At 41.2% G+C, this 18,524-nt stretch overlaps 1 protein-coding gene across 1 annotated transcript in view; it reads left to right on the top strand.

The window, feature by feature from the left end:
* Positions 1–18,524, top strand: part of EPG5 (ectopic P-granules autophagy protein 5 homolog (C. elegans)) — a gene marked incomplete at its 5' end in the record, with an annotated part of 49,472 nt that overhangs the window by 15,610 nt on the left and 15,338 nt on the right. The window contains 16 exons of the mRNA XM_009876858.1: positions 305–502; positions 1,070–1,180; positions 1,911–2,030; positions 3,584–3,750; positions 3,943–4,170; positions 6,503–6,626; positions 7,519–7,660; positions 8,924–9,095; positions 10,032–10,194; positions 10,750–10,892; positions 12,807–12,963; positions 13,945–14,139; positions 15,233–15,446; positions 16,239–16,399; positions 16,519–16,726; positions 17,370–17,445. Of these exons, the coding sequence (XP_009875160.1) occupies positions 305–502; positions 1,070–1,180; positions 1,911–2,030; positions 3,584–3,750; positions 3,943–4,170; positions 6,503–6,626; positions 7,519–7,660; positions 8,924–9,095; positions 10,032–10,194; positions 10,750–10,892; positions 12,807–12,963; positions 13,945–14,139; positions 15,233–15,446; positions 16,239–16,399; positions 16,519–16,726; positions 17,370–17,445 (2,579 nt within the window). The remainder of the gene's footprint in view (positions 1–304; positions 503–1,069; positions 1,181–1,910; positions 2,031–3,583; positions 3,751–3,942; positions 4,171–6,502; positions 6,627–7,518; positions 7,661–8,923; positions 9,096–10,031; positions 10,195–10,749; positions 10,893–12,806; positions 12,964–13,944; positions 14,140–15,232; positions 15,447–16,238; positions 16,400–16,518; positions 16,727–17,369; positions 17,446–18,524) is intronic.

Genomic DNA, 18,524 nt, shown 5'->3' with positions numbered 1-18,524 from the left:
AGAGAGCTACTCTGGGAAGTCCTTTTGCAGCAACAGCATGTCACAGGGGTTCCCAGTTTTGGCTTTTGGATCTGTTTTAGCTGACTGTGCACGAAGCTTAGCTCTACAGGCTGCAGAATCTGCAGAAATTTGGAGGTTGGAGATGACAAAGCTGTTCTTCCGTAAACACAGAGAGCATTGTTGTGAATTCTTTATTTTAAGGGTAGGCCCACAGCCTTAGGCAAGTTAAACAGTTCTTCAGTAAATTCTTAAGCTTTAATGGAAGCTACATTCTCTTGAGTAATTGCACTCTTTAATTTGGCAGACTCACATTTTTCAAAGTGACCAGCCACATGGAGTGGGGCCGACTGCAGTGCTCGAGTTCTGGGTTCAGCTCCTCACCAGCCAGCAGCTGTGGCACAGGGACCGGGCGACACTTTTCTTACTGGATGACTTGTGTAAAGCTGCTTTTCAGTACAGTCAAGAGGACTGTGTACAAAAGTTGCTTTACCAGCAACACAAGGTAGATAAATAGGCATGGTGTATTGGTGTGGCTAGGGAGCAAATGAACAGTTCTTGCGTTGCCTATTCTAGTTTTAATGTGAAAATGTTTTCCTGAAATGCAACAAGAATGATCATGATGAGGAATGATAGTGGGTTTATTTATGTGATTAGTTTCTGAGTAGGTCAAGGTTAATGAAATGTCTGGTATTTAAATATGATAATGATAGTACCACCATCCTGCTTGAAACAGAGGTTTCATTCATCTGAGTTATTTAGTCTGTGGTCTTTGCCTTTGAAAAGTTTGAGTGTATGTTTAGAAGAAAAATAGAGCTTGGCCTCTTGAAAAAAAACCAAAACAGGCACTTAGTATAGTAGAATCTTTTCAGGGGAGAAGAAGTGAAGTACAAACAGGCATTTCATTGGTGTCTAGCTGAGCTTGGGTTGGGAAGTAGCAATGTGAGACAGGAAGGAACCTGGATGAAGGTAGAGTGACATTCCTGTAGCTTGTAAATCATCTCTTAGACTGCTTATTAAAAAATAAAACCAAAAAAACCCCCAAACTCAAATGCTTTCTGTTTCCATGCAGAATGCTTTGGGCTATCATTGTGACAAAGGTCTGCTGTCTTCGCTTGTTAGCTGGATTGTGGCAGGCAACGTGACACCTTCCTTTGTTGAAGGCAGTGCCAATTCCTCTCAGGTGAGTGATTGGATCGTGTTGTATGAACAACCCTCGGGTAAGCAATACACAAGTGTCTAGTTGTTTGTTTGCTTTTTTTTTTTCCTTGCTTCTGCATATTTTTCTCTTGTTCCCTTTTCTTCCTATCCCAGTGTTTTGTGAGTTTTCTTGTGAGAAAATCCTAATTTAGAACACTGAGTTTATTACACTGAAGAGAACATGGACATTTTGCATAGAGAGACTTTCTTATCTGTATCCAAGGATTCACACAGTAGGATTTAGGAGTCAGATTCTTCTGTTAAATTGTTCTTGATATATTTAATGAAAGAAAATACGTGAACCTGACTCTTCTATTAGATTGTCTTGCCTAATAAATATTTTCAGTACTAGTTGCTTTCTTTCTGTTTAAGCAAGTTCCTTGGTTGAGCTAAAATTAAAAAAACCCAAACCTGCATTACCCCAGCTGAAGCTACGTAGTGCAGGTGGGAGAGAGGAGATCTTATTTTACTGGGTTTGAGTAGGATGTTTCTTCTAGAACTTGTCAGTTGTCCCTTTTTTCCCCCCTTCTTTCCTAGGATACAAAGAGGGAGTTTGGATGTACTTAAGGAGAAAGCTACTGGGTTTGGGCTGGGTTTTTTTCCAGTTTTCTTGCTGAGACGTGATACTGCTTTTGCATCTTTGTAATGAGAATCTGGAAAAGGCATATCCCTGCCATCTTGTTATCGATGTTTCTGTTATTGTGTTTTTACAGGTCTGGTTTGCCTGGGTGGTGTTAAATATGGAGTCAATATTTGAAGAAGATTCACAGCTCCGCAGGGTTGTGGAGGGGGAGTTGGTTATCAATGCTTTGACTCCTGATCAAGCTTTGAAGGTGAGGGAACTGTTCACTTTTATCAGAGAGAACTACTAGAGAAAAATCTTGCCTTGCATTGTCTATTTTTTCTTACCAGGATAAAAGCATAACTGATACTTTATCTGACTTTCTGGGAGAAAATATATCTTGAAAGTTTTATTTTACATTTTGAGTTGAACATTTTAAAACTACCATGCAAATATCTGTTTTTTTCACATACCATTATTTACAGAAAACTTCACTCACTATTTAGTGGGTCACTTTATGGGTCATCTGGATGCCTCACAGTTTCAGTGGATTTATTCTGTACCACTGAGTTGGGGAGTACAGATATTCTTATTTTACAAGGGGGGAAAATGTGTCTGTGTTTTAAAGAACATCTCTTGGATATGAATTTTGCGAAAATCTAGACTTTACTTTTCTCTATACTTGCTGAAATATTTTTGAAGACTTTATGAACTGTTTAGAGCTCTCCCTTAACAAGGCCCTTAGAGGTACTTCAAGCAATATTGCAACTTTTTCCAGGTTCTTTACCTGATTCAGTTAGAAATTCTGGAATGAAGCAAGTGGAAAACAAAGCTGTCTCAAAAATACAACTTTTGGTCTGTTCCTTCATCTTAACTGTTTCAGTGTGTTTTAATGAAGAAGGTAATCTAGAAGCTCTATGAAAATAGGTTTGCTTGGGTTATGTCCAGACTGGTACATGTCATGTATCCTTGGAGGCTAGTCTGGAGAACATTTGTCCCTTAGTGTGTACGTCTTGATTTAGCTGGAAAAAAGCGAGATGATGTGTGAGGGTGTGTGGAAAAGAGTGCTGAGGGTTCCTGAGGTCTGGTGTGTGGGTGAGGTAGCACCGAGGTCTGTGCTGAGACTTGGGAACTTGGAAAAACCTCCCATTCCCCTGCTTCAGGCACAGTCTGTGTGAGCCTGGTGTGTGACTTTTTAAAGATGTAGTCGGTCTGGAGAATAGCCGTCTGCTAATATGGAGTGCTGCTGCTCATGTGTTACTTTGTCTTTGTTCTGCTTTTGCTAAAAGAGTAACTTCTTACTTTTTTCCCCTTCTGTATTCTCTTTTTTCACATTGGTTTTACATTATGTTTTTAGACTTTCAGTAGGTCTGTATGGAACATAGTTTGGAAAAAGCTGAAAGCAGCACACTCTAGTATTCCACATCCTCACATGGCTTAAGACTGTTATTTTTACTGATTGAAACATGATGTGTTGCTGCTTTGTCCTCTAACATCACCCATTTTATTTGAGCAGGACCATCTATCTCTGTGAGGAAGTACAGTAATTAACACCAGTAGACTGTATCTTGGCCTTGCATCACAGAGCCATGACATTGGGGGGTTTTTTTAAGCATCAGGGGTGTAACACTGCTCTCTTACAGCTGTCCAACAAGACTGCGAGCTGGGCAGCTCTTCCCTTAAGACCTGTAACAAATGCGTGAACTGAAGTTTTCTCCTCTGTAATTGCTGAGTTTTCACGCTTTGTTAATCTGTTAAGTTAACCTATGACAGCCTTTTACAGGGAACCGCTGCAGAACTCATCTGAAAATGTTCTTTTTGCAGAAGGCACAGACTCAACTGAAGCTGCCCATTGTGCCATCCCTCCAGAGGCTCATGATTTACCGCTGGGCCCACCAGGCGGTTGCTACCCCTGCTGATCACCCTCTCATGCCGCTCATCTGGCAGAAATTCTTCCTCCTTTACCTGCACCGACCAGGACCACAGTATGGGTGAGTCTGATCATGATCTTGCAGATTAGCCAACACTAAATTTGCACTGTGAGTGAGATTAAGTGCCTCATACTAAGACTGCACCTGAAAGCAGTGAGCACCAGCAGCTTCTCTAAAGAGTCAGCTTAGTTGCAGAGGTGCTGATTTGATGCTTGCAGCAAGACTTTGTTATGCTTTTTTGTTCATTTTTAGATTACCTGTAGATGGATGTATCGGAAGGCGTTTTTTCCAGAGTGCAGCTCACGTTACCTTACTAAATGAAATGAAGCAGCGCTTAATAGAGGTAGCAGACTTCCACCATGCTGCCAGTAAAGCATTGAGAGTGGAGAGTCCTGCTGAGGGCAGTGACAGATCACCAGAGAAGGCAAACTGCTCACCAGATTACCTGACTTCACCAGAACTACATAAGGAACTTGTCAGGTAAAGAAAAACCTGCCCAGTTCAATCTTAATGCAACCACCTGAGCAACTACTAGAGCACAACCTTGGCTGTGGGAGATATGATGGAACGTGGTACTTTGCTGACGTTGATGTACTGCAGGCACTTGTTAGTGCACAGTTGTGGTCAAATCTGTTCCTCCTTTGGTACAATTTGTTTTGTTTGAGAGGGGGCTGATTTTACTGCTAAAAGTAAAATATTTTTGATGCTCCCTGTAGTGGGGAGCTTTGCTTTTTAATTAATGGTATCCCCTTGCTGATAAAATATTTGTTGATTATACATATCTACTACTGATATTTATGTCACCAACTATAAATGTAAAATGCTACTCTGTATGTATACATCTTTTTGTTACAGGCCAGGGCATAAATTTATATCTGAGTAAGATTACTTCATCAGGGAATTAACTGGGGACTTCACATAGAATCATAGAATTGTTAAGGTTGGAAAAGTCCTTAAGATCATAGAGTCCCACTGCTAACTCAGCAATGCTAGGTCCATCGCTAACCCATGTCCCTGAGTGTGACATTTACATAGCTTTTAAATATGTCCAGGGATGGGGACTCCAGTACTGCTGTGGGCAGCCTGTGTCATGATTCAGTCAGTGCAGTTTACACAGTTAGCACGCTGAAGTTGAGCTCTGACTAGTCTGATCTGTGCCAGCTGGAAAGTGATGGTCGCTTAATCAGAACCTTAGCTTAGGAGTGTGTCGTGTTGGACTAGAGCAGGGAGATGGTCGTGGTCACTCACTGCGACTCAGCTGATGATCACTCCCTTCCGTAGGGGCTGGTCACTTCTAAGAGCTGCGTATCTTGAGCACACCAGAACTGTAATTGTGCTTTTCAGAAGTCTGTGGTTCTGTTGTACGGAGACTTGTTGAGCCTGGAGAGGAGAAGGCTCTGGGGACACCTTACAGCAGCCTGCCAGTGCCTGGAGCAAAGCTGGGGAGAGGCTGTTCGCAAGGGTGTGACAGGACAAGGGGCAATGGTTTAAACTAGAGCAGGGTAGATTTAGATTAAATGTTAGGAAGAAGTTTCTTACAGTGAGGGTGGTGAAACAGGGGCACAGGTTGCCCAGAGAGGTGGTGGAGGCTCCATCCCTGGAGACATCCCAGGTCAGGTTGGACGGGGCTCTGAGTGACCTGGTCTAGTGGGAGATGTCCCTGCTCCCTGCAGGGGATTGGAGGAGATGGCCTTCAAAGGTCCCTTCCAGCCCAGCATATTCTATGATTCTATGACTTCTGGTCTCAGAATTCTACTTTAAGAAATGTTTGCAGTTTTACAGTATCTGAATATTCCCAGAAGTCAGTTGAAAGAGTTATTGAGAAAGAATCCCTTGTTCAGGGGATTCAGACATATGGGATCTGAGCTTCTTTTAAGAACTTCCCTCCACACAGCAATCAGTAGGTACTGTATGAAGAAACAAAGGAGATCACCAGTCCCCCTTGCTCATTTGTGAAAAATAATCCAGAGCTGCTCACTGGGTGTAATTTGATAGATACTTGAGTCTTTCCTTTTCAGAGGAGTTCTCCACTCTGGCATAAAAACAGTAAATCTTATGCTCAGGATGTTTAATGACCACCTAGAAGGAAAATGTTGGTAATGTTCATGGAGGTTGAGTGTTGGAACTAGACTACTTTCATTTCTTCACCAATACCACTTATATAGGAAAACAGGAGTTTACTAGTGATATTTAACACCACAGTGTGATGATTTAATGGCGTTCTAGTTTTTCCTTGACAGGAAGGCTTGGATGGCATGATCGTGAAAACGTCGATAGAATGGTAGCAGTTGAAGACAGACATATGTTTCTATTAAAGTACAGTGTTAGCAGAGGAGGGAATGAGAATAAACTAACTATGAATTTGAGTCTGAAGAGAAATTAGAAGATGTAACTCAGGTGTGACCTCTTGGAGCAGGCCATCTAGAGCATGGGGTGAGAAGCTACACTTGCTCAAATGCACTGGTTTTTCTGTCCGGCTTTTGAATGAGGCTGTAGATGAGATTCCCTGACATACAGATTATTCTCGTCCTGGGTTGTCTGTTAATTTGCATAAATATTTTGCTTTTCAGATTTTGTCCTGTTACTCTGTTATTGCTTTTCATATTTTTATAAATAGATTCCTTCCACTGCTGATGTTTGAATTGACACTTAGTAAACTAATCACAAAGCCTATGGAACATCCACTTTTTGAGCTTTGTCACCTTTGAGCATTATTTGTTGCCTTAACTTGAAACCCTGGAATGGTACATGCTGTGCATACGATTAAAGTTCACATGATTTATTTCATTTTTCTTTTGTTTTTTCTTCTCAGGCTTTGTAATGTTTTTGTTTTGTGGCTGGAAGAGGAGAGTTTCCAGAAAGGAGACATATACATTCCTTCTTTACCGAGGCAGTATGATGCACACAGACTTGCTAAAGTCATGCAGAATCAACAGGTGAAGTGCTAACGACACAGGCAATCTGGGATCCAAAAGTCACCTCAGTTGTTAAAACTGTACAGTAAAGAGAGTCTTGATATCACTGGTCTGATATGATGCATGCACAGCATGTAAGATACTTCCACAGCTCTAACTTCTTTCCTAAAAATCCTGTGTTATCCCAAATTGCCTTCCTTTTATATTTGAACAAGGATTCATGAGTAGATTTATTATCTCAATGAGCACACGGTACTTAGTCTGTACTACTTTGTAATTCGTTTTATGTTCCAAGATAATTTTAGAGAATTATTGAAGTTGGAACTTTAAATGACAAAAAGACCGGGAACTCAAATCTGCTCATGTTGGTAGTCAGTAGTATGTCAGGTTCAAATATAAGTTAGCTAGTGGGAAGTGCATATTATTCTGCCCAGTAAGCCTAAGCAGCTAATACAAATAAAACTGAGAGAGAGGGGGATTTTTCCTCATGCCTGCTTTGGTTTTGTTCCTCCAGTGGGTGCAACTACTGGAAATGCAGCCTGCTTTAGCCTGATTGCAGTTAATCATGCCATGATCTTTTAGACTGTCTTGGTTTCCTCTCTTGTTTTTTTAGGAACCAAGTTTTATTAATCTGTACTCTCTCTTGTTAGAAATGATACTAAGTGTACTTGTCAGACTCATTCTCTAAGTGTCATGAATGCTTTTCAGTGGCTTATCTGTATATGTGATAAAAATTCAGCAGCTTTTTTCTTCAGTATAAATTTCTTTTCTTCTTTTCCCCCCCTAGTAATTTTCCTGTGCCTTAAAACAGGGTCTAATTCTATGTACTTTAATTCCTTAGCTACTGAGATGGGTGCTCAGTATATGATACTGACCAAACTGGAAATGATAATTTCATTCTTTTGTGCTTTAGGATTTGTGGATGGAGTATGTCAATGTTGAACTCATACACCATGAGTTTCAGGAAGCTCTAAACCTTTGGCTGCAGGTTCAGCTTGAATCTCATGCAGCTGGTGTTTCTGCAGGGCAAACAGATTTCACCAACCCATTTTCAGGTAAAAATTAAGAATATTGCTAATGAAACTGGGCCAGAAAGAATTATTAACACATTGAAGCCCTGTTTTCTTTAGGAACATGATAATATCTGTGAATAAAGATGTCAATATGTTGGGTTTTCTGTGGGTACAGTATTTTCGTGTAATCATAGACTGATTTGGGTTGGGAGAGACCTTAAAGATCATGTAGTTCCAACCCCCTTGCCATGGGCAGGGACACCTCCCACCAGCTCGGGTTGCTTAAAGCCCCATCCAGCCTGGCCTTGGCCACTCCCAGGGATGGGGCTGCCACAGCTGCTCTGGGCAACCTGGGCCAGGGTCTCACCACCCTCACAGTGAGGAACTATATTCTTATATCTAATCAAAATCTACCTTCTTTTGGTTTGAAGGCATTTATCCTTGTCTTGTCACGCCCATGCATGAAGTGCTCATGTGAGAGGCTAATATTGATGTTTTGGCGTTAGTTTGCCATGCCACAAAACAGCAGGTCATGTTCCTGGAAGTTCATGGGTGAGCTCCACAAAGATTTGTCTGCACACAACGTGCTCTAGACAGGCTGAATTTTCCCAGAGTTTAGACAGAAGACAGCTGTAAGCAAAGACACAACCCACTGTAACTGAAACCAGAAGGATTATCTCTCTTTTTTTCTATTTTGGTGGTTGTTCCCAATATCTTTCCCTTGTGAAAGGGTTGTTCTACCACAAAAAGGGATAGACCTCTTGGGAGGTCTGTTAAGGATATGGTGAGATGGGATTTTTTGAGGGACTGATTAAAAAAGGGGAGAGAGGGAATAGCAGGCGACTAGAATGGCTTCATAGGAGAATTGGCACTGTTTGGGAAGAGGAACTGAATGAGAATCAGTGGGAAGAGAGAGCTGGCCTGAAGAGAGGCTATACTTTGGGGAGGAATGGAGCTGTTGAGATTGGGGCAAGGGTGAGTCATAAGGAAAAAAGCCTCTGTCTGATGAGAGGAGTTAATGGGATACTAAGAAGAAAATTAGAAGAAGTAGGAGTGGCTTGGGGAAACAAGGAGGGCCTTGGATCCTAATGTTTGTGTGGTGGAGTTGATCATGAAAATGAACTGTGTGAAATAACTTTGTCAGCAAAAGTAGGAAGATTAATCAAGTGATTATGTTCTGTTTTGGAGGGAGGAACTCATAAATGTTTGTCTACTGCTAAAAATGTTTAATGCAAAAAAGTGTTTTCCTTGAGTTTTTCCTAAGCTTTTCTTACTGACAAAACTCACTTCTGCTTTGTTTTTTAGCTAAAGAGAGGATAATGAGTAATTTGAAGAAGTTTGATACTCCCCAGCCCCCTCTTCCCCTCCAGACGATGAAAGCTCCTGTGCCAGTTATTTCCTCTGGCAGTCTAGTAAGTCAGAAAGAAGCAATTCAGCTCATGCGTGTGGACCTTAACATCTTGCAGCAACATGCCAAGTAAGACATAGCTCTTCTTCTGCCTCACTCATGTGTCTAGCAGTGTCTGCAGGTGCCTTTGACAGCAGCCTCATTTGTGCCGTTGGCACAAGACTGTCAGTACTTGACTTCTGCTTCTTATCGCATTATTTTTTTGCTTTCTTCTTGTCTATCATGTTGTTATTCCACTCCTTTAGCTAAGATGAGACTACCCAAGTCATGTCTAATGACTGAATTTACATCAGCTGACAACTAACTTACACAGTTTCTTTTCTTGTTTCGCATACCTCTTAAAATAAAGTCTCCCTTTAGCCTCGGCTTGTTAGCCCTTTTGCACTAATGTAGTTCCTACAATGTGAAGCACTGGAACTCCCAAGAGATAAATGTGATTTCTGGGACTATTACCTTTGTGAGTAAAAGGGAATTTCTTTTTTTGATATTCTCACTAAGAGAGTCCAATAGAATTGTTTTCAAACACAGCTGATGAATCTTTGGCTGTTCTCACCAATGTAGTCATTAATAACACTTATAAACCAAAGCAAAACTTTCTAAGCCCAAGAGATGTGTCTAAACAATTCCAGCAGTAGTTTTAGATGTGACTTTTTTTTTTCACTGAGTGATTCCAGAGTCCAGCTGCTCTTCTCTGGTGTAAAACTATCTTCCCTACAGAAAGTGATGTATTTGATTTCCTTCCAGGTTGTCTTGAAGAGTAATTAAAAAGAACTCACACAGAGTTGAATAATTTTATTGTTATGAACCTATTTCTTTATTACTTTGAATTGCTATTACTTTGAAGTTTTAACTCAGTTTCATTTAGTAACATGTTTTGTTTTCTAGGAAAGTGTCACAAGTCTTTGTACAGCACATTAAATTGAAATCTCGTTTCTTGCTTATAAATTCTTAGCATTACAGTTTCCGGTAAAGATTTTGGTAACTTTAATAATAAATACTTTTCAGAACTGCAGCTCTCTGGGAATCCCAGCACGTTGGTCTTAATAGTGAACTACTGGACACTATACCTAAGCTGTATGTCAATCGAGAAGAGCAGATAACTGTCCACTTGGAGTGCCGGGGAAGCTCAAATAGAGGCTGTCAGGGAGCAGCTCATATAACCATCCAGGTTAGAGAAATGGCATTGCTTCTGTTTTGGGGCTGTTGGACATGGATAATGAAAAGTGAAACGTCTGAATTGTTATGAAAATGGTAGCAGTATGCCAAATAAATCCGTATGTGTGCAATAATTACCTGAAATATCTGGTATGTAATGCTCAAAACGTGACACAGATCAACAACTGAAGAGGAATCTGTTGCATAAAATTTGTCTTGCTCATAGTATCCATTCTAAACTGCTTTGCAATGTGGGAATGTGCTCACCACAAGGAATGGAAGCATGAAAAACGTGGTATACAAATTTATTGATTACCCTCTATGTTTTAAATCTCCTTTGATTAGGAAAGACATGAATTATATTAGTGCATGATAATTGTATAGGAACGTGACCAAGGATATGTGCTTGGACACGATCTGCTACATCTGATCAAACCTCTGGGGGGCAAAACCATCTATATTCAGAGTTCTCTTACTGGGCTCTGCTTCATTTTTACAAACAGTGCAATATTGAAGAGTGTTAGCAAAAAATACTATTCTGAAATAAATGTGTCTTTTTGTCATTTAGTTTGAAGGGAAACATAAAAATGAAGCAGTGAGCCAGCAGCTTCATGCTTTACGTAAAGAGGTGAGACAACTGCAGGCAGAAGCTACGAAGCCACCTTCTCTGGGTGTTGTGGAAGCAGCAGTACATGTGGAAAATTTTATAACGTAGGTTGTTCAAACACTCTTTTAGGTAGTGCTGTTTTAGATTTTTTTTTTTTCCTCCATGTTAGAATTAAAATGTGGAACCTGTTTGTGTGTTTGTTACACAGGCCTCTAAAGGAATATTTAGTATTATTTATTGGTATTGGTGGTACTGTTGGTACTATCGTCACTCAGCCTCAACAAGGCCCAAAGTATCGTGTTCTACTTTGATTTATTGTGCTGTATATTAGAATAGACATTCTAATCCTGCAAAAGCATGCTGAATGATGACAGGGATGCTGCGTTAAACTTTAGGAAGTGTCCAACTTGTACTACTGCTATAGCCTAAACTGTATGTTTTTAGTATCTCTGTAGGTTTTTCCCCAGCTGTAGTGGAGGATGTAGTTCTCTAACAGAGAGTTATTGTTTTAAATAACTTTTCAATATGTGAAACAAAGTCATGAGGTGGAATAGGACTATATACTACCACTTCTTTGAGATGTAATGGTGAATAAAGGATTAGTCCAAGGCCCTCTTCCTTTTAGAGTTCATCCCAGAGGCAACACCATTCTTCTAAGTCTTGTGGGTTTCCAGTGGGCTTGTTTTAGTGTAGCTGGCTTCCTACAGTGTACTCATTGTACAAGTAAAACATCTGGTTGCTATTTCTACATATTCATCCTTTATCATTAATCTGAAAAATTCTGTGGATGAGATAGTTTTGGGGATTTATAACTGTGGAACTGCGTGTTCTTCAGATATTTTTAATTCCAACTCAGTGAAGATGAGGATTTGAGCTCAAGAAAATGTTTACTTTCAATATTACAAGAGAAGGTTGATCCTGCTTTCATTCTTTTATTGCTGAGCCTGTTAAGTAAAATGACCTAGATTCTCTTGCAGTACAATTGTAGTTGAGATGGTCTAAGAACATGACAGTCGTGTGATTTGAGGGAAAAATAGTCACTTGGAACTGTGAAAAATCTGTTGGTGATTTGCTTTCTGACTCTGTCTTTGGAGACTTTCTAAGGTTTGGAGGTGCCCACTTCAGGCAGCACAGTTACTTGAGCTAAACCTGGGGCTGTTTGTCCTGGATGTGAGAAGGCTCAGGAGGTTCTCATCAATGTGTAGAAATTCCTGAAGAGGGCACAGGAAGATGGAGCCAAGGACAAGAGGCAGTGGACATAAACTGAGATACAGGAGGTTCCCCCTGAATATTGGAAAACACTTTTTTACTGTGAAGGGTGACGCAGGCTACCGGGAGAGGTTGTGGAGCCTCTGTCCTTGGGAATACCCAAAAGCCATCTAGTCCTGGGCAACTAGCTGTAGGTGGCCTTGCTTGCTCAGGGGTGTTGGTCCCAGTGTCGCTCTCAACCTCAGCCATGTTGTGATTCTGTGAACCGTAGAATCATAGAATTGTCAGGGTTGGAAGGGACCTTAAAGATCATCTAGTGCCAGCCCCCTTGCCGTGGGCAGGGACATCCCCCACTAGATCAGGCTGCCCAGAGCCCCATCCAGCCTGGCCTTAAAAAACTTCCAGGGATGGGGCTGCCACCCCCTCTCTGGGCAACCTGTGCCAGGGTCTCACCACCCTCATGGGGAAGAACTTCTGCCTCACGTCCCATCTGAACCCACCCATCTCTGGCTTCAATCCATTCCCTCTGGTCCTGTCACTGCCTGACATCCTAACAAGCCCCTCAGCAGCTTTCTTGTAGCCCCCTGGAGATACTGAAAGACCAAAATAAGGTCCCTTTGGAACCTTCTTTTCTGCAGACTGAACAATTCCCCAAGTCTCTGTCTGTCTTCGTAGAAGAACCTGTGCTTGGTTATCATGTAAGCCAGAAATAGCCATCTGAAGGCTACATATTGGCAAGAAACCTTTGTTGTCATAGATTATTTTCCATATATAAATTTAATCTGCCGCCTTTAATTTTTTTTTTCCAGGGCCTTAATCAATATCTACAAGTTGCAGCCTATGCCTGCAATTAAGAAGGTTGGAATTAGTTTGTTTTTCACGTTGATTGAATATGTGTGTGATGAAACTCAACGCAATCCTCCCACAAGGCAGTTCTTCACATCCTGCATTGAAATTCTAGGCCAAGTGAGTTCATTTGCTGACTTTTGGAGGCTTAATGCTTATTCCAATTGCCTACTGATAACTGGGGACCTAAAACAGAGAAGGCTGAAAATTAACTTCTAAGCTTCTGTGCTATTTTCAACTAATTGTGTAATATACACAGTCTTCATGAGAGCCTAAGCCTGCATCTAAGTAAAATAACAGCTGCTGCTCTGAGATGCCTGCTTAGCGCTAATAAATGCTCACTGTGTTAGTTAAATGCTAAGATAAGTTGGATTTTTTGGCAAGTAACTGAAGTTTGGGCACTTCCAGTGTGTAAAATAGAGGTTTGGCATATATTTTGCTGTTACAAATCACTTCCTAGCTAATATATAACTTGTCCCTCTCTGTGATTAGACACCTCTTTTGTACAGCCTGGCAGTACTCTTTGTGTAACTCAGATTTAGTTAAGAGTTTAGTGGTAGAGAATCTAAGTTGTTGGTTATGTTGTGGGGAACAAATTATGTGGGTGTGCTGAGGGGAGGATGGGTGCCAAAAAAGCAGCTTCTGCCTTGGGTCCAAGTATTTACTTTCATCTCTTAGAGACAATTTGTCTCCATGTGTAGCTGTCCTTAAGCACCCCGAACAGCTGAGGTCCTGGAAAGCTATTCATAGCTGTAGTTCTGTTTGATTTTTTCCTGACATCACGCAGGGCTGCTGTAATCTATGTTTGTTTTCTTTTGCTATGCCATCAGAAAAATTGTATTTCTAGGTCGTTTTAGATAACAGCTGTGTTCACAAGTGCTATACTTCAGTGTGCTAGGGAACTGTGTTTATTTTACATTATGTCTTGTGGTACAGCAATATTTAAGTCAGCTTTGGTCTCATACAGTCTGTCATTTTTGAGAAAATTTTATTTAAAAAAGAAGACCAAAGTTAAAGCTTTTTGTCAAGACAAGCACAAGAGGTGCGTTTTCTAGTCGATTTGCACTGGCCAATTTTTCTCACTGTTCCCAATTTCCTCAGGTGTTCATCAGTGGGACCAAGTCGGAATGCAAACGTCTCCTCCAGACAATCCTGCAGAATCGAAGGCTCTGCACTCTTCTTTCTCCTTACTTCACTCCTGTTGCCTCTCCCGATGAATTTGTAACTTTATATGAAAAAGTCGTGGCCTTTTTGAGCGAGGACAACAGTGATGTTGTCTTCATGCTGCTGACAAAGGTAGGGTACTCATGAATACCGTGTCTAGTTTGTGGGTCGCTTTTTTGGGTGTTCTTCCCCTAAAAAATGTGACTGAAGGCTAAGGAAGAAAGAGGTGCAAATGTGGTACTTGAAAATAACATTGACAAGTTCTGCAGGTCTGTGTTGCTTGTCCTGAATGGGTTTTGTTGTATTTAAGCTCAGGAAGAGCTGAAAGCTAAAGGCAGTAGGAAGCTTTAACTGCCTTTTCATAGCCCAGGTAGTACCAGTATGTGCTTCCTAGGGCTGCACTCTTTGCTGCACTCTTAGTCATGAACTTAAAGCAGGCTCTTGAGGGCTTCTTCTGTCTGGTATCTCTGCAGAAACACTTAGGGAAATAGAAAATGAATCCCAGGGATCTTAAAAATAAAACCAAACAAATGAAAATTTGGAGCAGTGTCTCAATCTTCCTTGTTTTTTTTTTTTTGGTATCTGAGTCCTTCCTGCCCATCTTAAAATATACAGAGTTGGGTAAGAGGCAGAGATTTGCACATCTCTTGTTTCAGATGCTACCGGCCTCTTATTATCAGTGGAGAAATTATTGTTAGGCTTTGATATGGCTCTGATTCTCTTCATTAGTTACACAGAGACAGGGTTCAGTGGCTGTGAATAGCAGGCAGCCTGGTTTTTGGGCATTATTTTTACCTGTCCTTGCTGGTAGTCGTCAGCTTTTTTTACCTAGGTCTGATCAGATGACCTGAAGACCACAAAAGCTTTGCACCTTCACCTGGATATTTATGAACTATGGAGATTAACCTGGTCTAATGGTTGCAAGTGTGTGTTTGACGATAATACTGAAGAGTGGAAATTCATGCATGTCTGTATGACTCTGAGAACCCTACCAAGGGTTTTCTCATAAATTCAGGGACTTTTGCAAAATGCAAAATCATAACCTTTGGAGACTGTTACCCTTGATTTTGAATTAGGGCTAATGAGGTGCAAATTCATAAGGTTTTTCTTAAATACATAAAAACTTCAGGATTTTTTTTTCCCCCTTGCCAATTTCTCCTTTCTTCTAAAGCTATAGTGGCTGTTAAAGATTCTACTTACAAATGCTTCCTGTACTCTTTTCTAGTTTGACCTTACACAATGGTTAAGTGTTGCTAAGCCACCTCTGTCTGAACGTACCAAGCTCCTGGAGTCTATTCACTTGGCTCTCAATGCGTGTGGCCTAGAGCCTGAAGAAGATCTTTTGATGCCATTCAATATCTTTTGCAAACATTGGACTAACCTTCTCCAGTATCAGTTCCCTGATCACTATAGTGATTTCCTAAGATTGATTGTGCAAAGTGAGTATGTGAATTGATGCATACTAAGCCTTTTGTACACAACTCCTCTGGCTTAAAAACGTGAACTGCGTGCAGTGGTGTAAAATAGCAACAAATACGGAATGATTTAAACTGTCTCTCGGTTCTCTGTGCACTTTGTGCATGCTATGTGATATGGTTTTATGAGAAGTATTTTAGCTCTGCTCGAAAGACACTTGTATGCAGATAAAAGCACGTGCATCAGTGGCAACAGATTTTCAGCCCGTGTTGTGGGAGAAGGATGGAGGAGAGGTTTCTATTAATGGAAGCACGCATTAATTGTAATTCTGCCACTGTCTGTAATGCAGCGTCCCTGTCCTTGAGCACCCTTCAGTGTCAAACTGAGAACTGGAAGATGGAAACGTGTAACTGATACTGAAATCTGCTGAAAATGCCATGGTTGACGTTAGATGCTACCTATAATCGGCTGGGCTTCTAAAATGAGGACAGGATCACTTTCTTACAGTCAGACCATAATGTGCCGAGGCAGCAACTGTCTCTCAATATGTGTTTGTGGTCAGGGATGTACTAAGTGCCTGGGAAACTCTTCTTAAGAGAGCATGTAGATGCCAAAAGGGAATGTTGAATTACTTATGTTTGGGAATTAGATACATCTCTCACCCTTAAACATGGACCTTCTAAACTTATGCCTTACCTATTTTTTTTTAATGTAGCAGGGAGCTCTTATTTCAACCTTTGCTGACTGGTATTGAGAAAGGAACTAACATTCTTCTCCTGACTTTCACAAAAGCATTCCCTTCTCTTTCTCCTAAGGCTCATCAGAGCAGCTTCTAAGCCCTGACTGTTGGAAGGTATCACTTAAAGCTTTGGGATGTGGTTCACCAGTGACTGAACAGGGAAGCTTCAAGAAAAGTGATTCGACTGAAAATCCCGTACTGCGGGATGCTGCAAAAATTCTCCTCTCTGTAGAACAGGTGGGTGCCTCTTCGGTTGATTTATTATGTTTCTCAGCTGAAGCAGATGCCCACCAGTGACAAATAACACTGCTGTGCAGTCCTTCTGTAGCTGATTAATAGTTTTCTTCTTTTTACAGGTTCGAGAAACAGTAGAATGGCTTTCCACATCTTTCTGCAAACTCCGACTGGCTTCAGTGGACTTCAGGACGTTTGGCTTGTTTTCAAAGTGGAGTCCTTATGTGGTTGAAGTGAACAAATTTTTGGAGTATCTTACTAGACGACTTATTGATACTGAAGTTGCCAATTTAGCCCAAGAGCCTATTGGCAGTAACAGAATTCTAGCAGGTAGTGTGTCTTAAAAGCAAATTACTGAAGAACATTTGCTCAGTTTATCTAATTTCCTCTGTTAAAGACCATTTAAACACATGATAAAAATCTTCCTACTCAGCACTTACACGATCGTGAGAACATTACGAATGGGAAATGTTGGTGGTACTCCATGGCTGTGAGGGACTTTATGCTTTACGTTTATTGGAGGAAGCTTGTTTATATTTGAACTTGCTTTAGAATTATTTTATGAAGAGATCATACTTTCTTCAAATAAAAATACAGTCTTTTGCACTGGGCAGATGTTTGGGAATAAGGGAATACTGAATTTCATCATATGTGATTTTGACTTGGAGAGAATCAACAAAACACCTTTTATTTTAGTATATACTGATTTAAAGTGTGAATCATCATTACCCACCCAATCTCAGGTTTGTTCAAGTTTTATCTAAACAACGTAACTGCATAAGATTATTGTCATAACATAAAACATTTTTAACCACATTTATTAATAAGCATATTATGTTTTAGATATTTATTTGACCAGGATGAACTGATGAAATGTTGGAATAAGTAAAGGACACTGTATTCAACTTTGGAAAAGTGTGATATTGCTGATTTGAAGGAAAAAACCCAACTTTTTTGATTTGTTTTCTTCTAGCATTGCAGTCCTTGTATTTGGTCATTGCTGGACTCTTTAAACCATGGATACTGGTCTTGGATAAGGAAGATTCAAGGTATGTATTGCATTTTTAAAGTTAAAGTAGGTACTTTGGTCCTGTAAGAATGACTTTGATTGTTACCTGTTTCTTTTTCTAATTCACGACTGTATTATGAACTTTCATTTAAATAGCTGTTACTTGTGTCATGCTTAATAATTAGAATCATAGAATGAGAGAATGCATTTGGCTAGAAAGGACCTTTACAGGTCATCTACCCCAACCCCCCAGCACTGAGCAGGGACATCTTCCACTAGATCAAGTTGCCCAGAGCCACATCAAGGGTGACCTGGGATGTCTCCAGGGATGGAGCCTCCACCACCTCTCTGGGCAACCTGTGTCAGAGTTTCGCCACCCTCATGGTGGAGACCTTCTTCCTGGTATCTAATCTAAATCTACCCTGGTGTAGTTTAAAACCATTTACCCTTGTCGTGTTGCTACACGCACCTGTAAAAAGTCCTTCCCTAGCGTTCCTGTAGCCCCTTCAGGCACTGGCAGGTGCTATAAGGTCTCCCTGGAGCCTTCTTTTCTCCAGGCTGAACAGCCCCAACTCCAGCCCTTTGATTTTTGTGGCCTCCTCTGGACCCGCTCCAAGAGGTCCATGTCTGTATGTTGGGAGCTCCAGAGCTGGACATAGCACTCCAGAGCACAGGAGCAGAGTCACCTCTCTCAATGTGGTGGCCGTGCTGCTTCTGAGGCATCCCGGGATGGGATTGACCCTTGGGCTGTGAGCACGCATCACTGGTGGCTCGTGTTCAGCTTTCTTTTCCACCAACACCCTCAAGTCCCTCTCTGCAGGGCTGCTCTCTAGAACATCATCCCCTGAACTCTACAGATAATGAGGATTGCCCTGACCCAGGTGCAGGACCTACACTTGGTCTAATTGAACCTCATGAGGTTCACATGGGCCCTTGTCCAGGTCCCTCTAGAGGACATCCCATCCCTCTGGCATGTCGACCACACCGCTCAGCTTGGTGCCATCTGCTGGGGGTGCACTCGATCCCACTGTTTATGTCATTGATGAAGATATTAAGCACGTACAGACCCCTGAGGGACAGCACTTGTTACTCATCTCCATCTGGATGTTGAGCCATTGA

This window comes from Apaloderma vittatum, unplaced genomic scaffold (assembly GCF_000703405.1).
Source record: "Apaloderma vittatum isolate BGI_N311 unplaced genomic scaffold, ASM70340v1 scaffold14959, whole genome shotgun sequence".
Lineage (NCBI taxonomy): Eukaryota > Metazoa > Chordata > Aves > Trogoniformes > Trogonidae > Apaloderma > Apaloderma vittatum.
This window is presented reverse-complemented; position numbering and strand designations above follow the sequence as displayed.